The sequence below is a fragment of the Salmo salar genome, chromosome ssa17 (assembly GCF_905237065.1).
Source record: "Salmo salar chromosome ssa17, Ssal_v3.1, whole genome shotgun sequence".
Lineage (NCBI taxonomy): Eukaryota > Metazoa > Chordata > Actinopteri > Salmoniformes > Salmonidae > Salmo > Salmo salar.
Window position 1 is genome coordinate 18,500,001 of NC_059458.1, and position 5,000 is coordinate 18,505,000.

Consider the following 5,000-nt stretch of genomic DNA (forward strand, 5'->3'; position numbering starts at 1 on the left):
GTATAAAGAGAGTGAATAGATAAATAGATATGGGACATGGGAAGTCACAGCCGTACACTTAACGTAAGTACCATGTGTCAGGACCTCCAGTGAGGAACTAATTACGTGTGTGTATGTGTGTGCATACCTTTGTGTCTACAGATGTTGGATCTTAATTTGAGCCAGTTTCTCATAGCGGGAAAACAATCCTTCAGCAACAGGAAACGGAGCGTGGATTAACCAACACTCCTGTGCTCTTAGAAATCAGCCTGGAGCATTAGGAGTACATATCTGGTCTCTCTCACACATGCCCTATGACTGCATCCACCTCAGACCGGACACTGTACAATCCCCTTCAAAAACCAACCAGACGTCTGGAATCTCCACTGAGTTGACATTTCAACATCCTGGGATTCTATAGGACTCCACTTCTGTTGTCAGATGAGACGTCAGCCATCAGTGGAATGACTGAAGGAACTTTTCATGGAAATAACATGTCAATCATGTACTGTTACTGCATTATACTGCATTGTACTTCATTGTACTTCATTGTACTTCATTGTACTGTGCAGTGGCTATACTGATATGAGGGTGAGTCTAGGCTTGGACTCCTCACCCCCTCCTCTCCTCCTCTCCTCTCCTTCATGACCACTGTTAGATGAAAGGACTGGTAGGTGTACATGGCCTTCCAGACCAGGCATCATGGAGAAAATGATCTCTCTCTCCCTCCTTCGGTCTCTTCTTCTTTTTCTCTCCCTCGTTCCATTGGGCTCCCTTCCCCTCTTCTCTCCAGTTGCCATGGAAACTGATGACATAGATGTGGGGGCTTGGCTCTTTCACATGCAGAAGGAAAGAGAGAGAGAGAGAGAGATCACACTACATGACCAAAAGTATGTGGACACCTGCTCATCTCATTCCAAAATCATGGGCATTAATATGGAGTTGGTCCCCCTGATGTCGGGCGATTAGGCCTGGCTCGCAGTCGGCGTACCAATTCAGCCCAAAGGTGTTCGATGTGGTTGAGGTCAGTGCTCTGTACAGGCCAGTCAAGTTCTTCCACATCGATCTCGACATACCATTTCTGTATGAACCTCGCTTTGTGCATTGTCATGCTGAAACAGGAAAGGGCCTTCCCCAAACTGTTGCCACAAAGTTGGAAGCACAGAATCATCTAGAATGTCATTGTATGGGGTAGCTTTAAGATTTCCCTTCACTGGAACTAAGGTGCCTAGCCCAAACCATGAAAAACAGCCCCTCAGCTGTCGTACTGCCAGACGGTGAAGCGTGATTCATCACTCCAGAGAACACGTTTCCACTGCTCCAGAGTCCAATGGCGGCGACCTTTACACCAGTCCAGCAGAAGCTTGGCATTGCTTCATGATGATCTTAGGCTTGTGTGTGGCTGCTCAACCATGGAAACCCATTTCATGAAGCTTCTGATGAACAGGTCTTGTGCACTCGGCGGTCCCGTTCTGTGAGCTTGTGTGGCCTACCACTTCGCGGCTAAGCCGTTGTTGCTCCTAGATGTTTCTACTTCACAATAACAGCACTTACAGTTGACCAGGGCAGCTCTAGCAGGGATGGAATTTGACGAACTGACTTGTTGGAAAGGTGGCATCCCATGAAGGTGCCACGTTGAAAGTCACTGAGCTCTTCAGTAAGGCCATTCTACTGCCAATGTTTGTCTATGGAGATTGCATGGCCGTGTGCTCAATTTTATACAGGTCAGCAACGGGTGTGGCTGAAATAGCCGAATCCACTCATTTGAAGGGGTGTTCGACATACTTTTGTATATATAGTGTAGATGGAATGAGATGAGTTTATTAGTGACACAGGGTTTCAGATGTAATGGCAGGGTACAGAGCAGGTCAAAGAAAGAGAAGTGAATGAGAGGGTGTAGAATGTCTATAGAAGGAGCAGCAGGTGGACGGAGGTTTTTGTTGCATCGTAATGTCCCTGAAAAGAGTAACTAGTCTGCTCTTCTCTCTGTGTCTGTGTTAAGGACATGGTATACATGGGTATTTACCAACCCATTGTACTATGAGCCAACGCAACAACAATACACCAGTGGAAGGGCCTTAGCAACACACCATCAATACACCAGTGGAAGGGCCTTAGCAACACACCCTCAATACACCAGTGGAAGGGCCTTAGCAACACACCATCAATACACCAGTGGAAGGGCCTTAGCAACACACCATCAATACACCAGTGGAAGGGCCTTAGCAACACACCCTCAATACACCAGTGGAAGGGCCTTAGCAACACACCATCAATACACCAGTGGAAGGGCCTTAGCAACACACCATCAATACACCAGTGGAAGGGCCTTGGCAACACACCATCAATACACCAGTGGAAGGGCCTTAGCAACACACCATCAATACACCAGTGGAAGGGCCTTAGCAACACACCCTCAATACACCAGTGGAAGGGCCTTAGCAACACACCCTCAATACACCAGTGGAAGGGCCTTAGCAACACACCCTCAATACACCAGTGGAAGGGCCTTAGCAACACACCCTCAATACACCAGTGGAAGGGCCTTAGCAACACACCATCAATACACCAGTGGAAGGGCCTTAGCAACACACCATCAATACACCAGTGGAAGGGCCTTAGCAACACACCATCAATACACCAGTGGAAGGGCCTTAGCAACACACCATCAATACACCAGTGGAAGGGCCTTGGCAACACACCCTCAATACACCAGTGGAAGGGCCTTAGCAACACACCCTCAATACACCAGTGGAAGGGCCTTAGCAACACACCATCAATACACCAGTGGAAGGGCCTTAGCAACACACCATCAATACACCAGTGGAAGGGCCTTGGCAACACACCCTCAATACACCAGTGGAAGGGCCTTAGCAACACACCCTCAATACACCAGTGGAAGGGCCTTAGCAACACACCATCAATGCACCAGTGGAAGGGCCTTAGCAACACACCCTCAATACACCAGTGGAAGGGCCTTAGCAACACACCCTCAATACACCAGTGGAAGGGCCTTAGCAACACACCATCAATACACCAGTGGAAGGGCCTTAGCAACACACCATCAATACACCAGTGGAAGGGCCTTAGCAACACACCATCAATACACCAGTGGTGATCATTTCCTGTTCAAGGAATTGCAAGAACTGAAAATACCTCTCTTTCTCAATTCATGAATTGGAATTTAATTGAAATGAGACTAAATGTCATTAACTCCAACTGTGCAGTATTTACCTTTGCATCTGTAATATGTATCCCCTCTCTCTCTCTCTCTCTCTCTCTCTCTCTCTCTCTCTCTCTCTCTACTCCCTCTATCTATCTCTCTCTCTCTCTCTCTCTCTCTCTCTCTCTACTCCTCCCTCCCTCTCTCTCTATCTCTCTCTCTCTATCTCTCTCCACTCCTCCCTCTCTCTCTGTCCCCCCGTCCTCTCTAGGTGTTGTATCTCCAGCAGGCTGAGGTGACTAGAGAGAGAGTGTACGCTATGCATCAGTCCAGTATAGATGGAGTGGAGGACATGTCCACTCTGGCAGAGCTACACGAAGCTGCCATCATGCACAACCTCTACCAGCGCTACCAGAAAGACAGCATCTATGTAAGTCACACACTAACACACACACACACACACACACGAACACACACACACAAACACGTGCGTGTACTATACAATGAATGCCTCCCCTCCTCTTCCGGTAATCTCCTGGCTAAAGGCTTTTGACTGGAAACACAAATCAGCTTATATCATCTCTTCTTCTGTCCGTGTGTGTGTGCGTGTGTGTGTGTGCGTGTGTGTGTGTGTGTGTGCGCGTGTGTGTGTGCGTGTGTGTGTGGGTGTGTGTCTGGGGAGGTGGTCTATAAATTACACACTCTTGCATGGTTACTAGCTAAGTAGTTCACATCTGCTTTACTGGCACCCAGCCTCAGCCCTTCTACCCATAATGCACCTCTCTACAGTAGTAGACAACAGTACTGTGTTATCCCCTAAATAGGAGCTAGATTTGATATCATTAATTGACAGGCAGACAGACACAGAAGATAGGAAGATGGCTTAAAGGACACAGAGACACAGAGTGACCTAGTGTAGGTGATGAAACACACTGTGTGTGTCTGTGTGAGACAGAGGCCACGGCGGATGACCTTATCGACATGATGAGGAGGGATTTCCTTTAAGCTGATCGCATTAGTTCACCCGGTGTGCTGGTCACGTTTCTGTGTGTGTGTGTGTGTGTGTGTGTGTGTGTGTGTGTGTGTGTGTGTGTGTGTGTGTGTGTGTGTGTGTGTGTGTGTGTGTGTGTGTGTGTGTGTGTGTGTGTATGTGTGTGTGTGTGTGTGTGTGTGTGTGTGTGTGTGTGTGTGTGTGTGTGTGTGTGTGTGTGTGTGTGTCCAGAGAATATGCGGAGTACAGAATATGATCTGATGCGAGGCTTGCTGACTTGATGTGTCAGCTGAATGTAAGGGAAGTAAACAAGGTCTTCTCTTTTCTAATACTCCAAAATGGCTGCCTTCATCTCTCCCCTCTCTAGCTCTGTTCTCTCATCTGTCTGTGTTTCTCGGAGTAACATATAGTACATTTTATCCTGGTGCTGGATACAACTAGTGTGTGTGTGTGTGTGTGTGTGTGTGTGTGTGTGTGTGTGTGTGTGTGTGTGTGTGTGTGTGTGTGTGTGTGTGCGTGTCTCAGACCAACATAGGCAGTATCCTAGCAGCGGTGAACCCTTATAAACAGATCCCAGGCATGTATGACCTAGATAGAGTTGAGCTGTACAGTCGACACCACATCGGAGAACTCCCGCCCCATATCTTCGCTGTAGCCAATGAGTGTTACCGCTGCATCTGGAAACGGCACGACAGCCAATGCGTCCTCATCAGGTGAGATTTGATTGGTCGAGTATGAAGTTGTTGTTTAGACCTTTCCCATCTGACCCCTTGTCCAATCACATCCAATGACGATTCGCTCATTAATCTGATTTGGTTTACAGACCAAAGGCTAACTCAATATCTATTAACCAATCACTGTTTAATA

General features: G+C 47.7%; 1 protein-coding gene across 1 annotated transcript in view; it reads left to right on the forward strand.

Moving 5' to 3' along the window:
- LOC106575406 (unconventional myosin-X) overlaps positions 1 to 5,000 on the forward strand; it is an 82,529-nt gene that overhangs the window by 50,601 nt on the left and 26,928 nt on the right. Inside the window, exons 3-4 of the mRNA XM_045700378.1 lie at positions 3,414 to 3,572; positions 4,659 to 4,846. Coding sequence (XP_045556334.1) covers positions 3,414 to 3,572; positions 4,659 to 4,846 — 347 coding nt within the window. The remainder of the gene's footprint in view (positions 1 to 3,413; positions 3,573 to 4,658; positions 4,847 to 5,000) is intronic.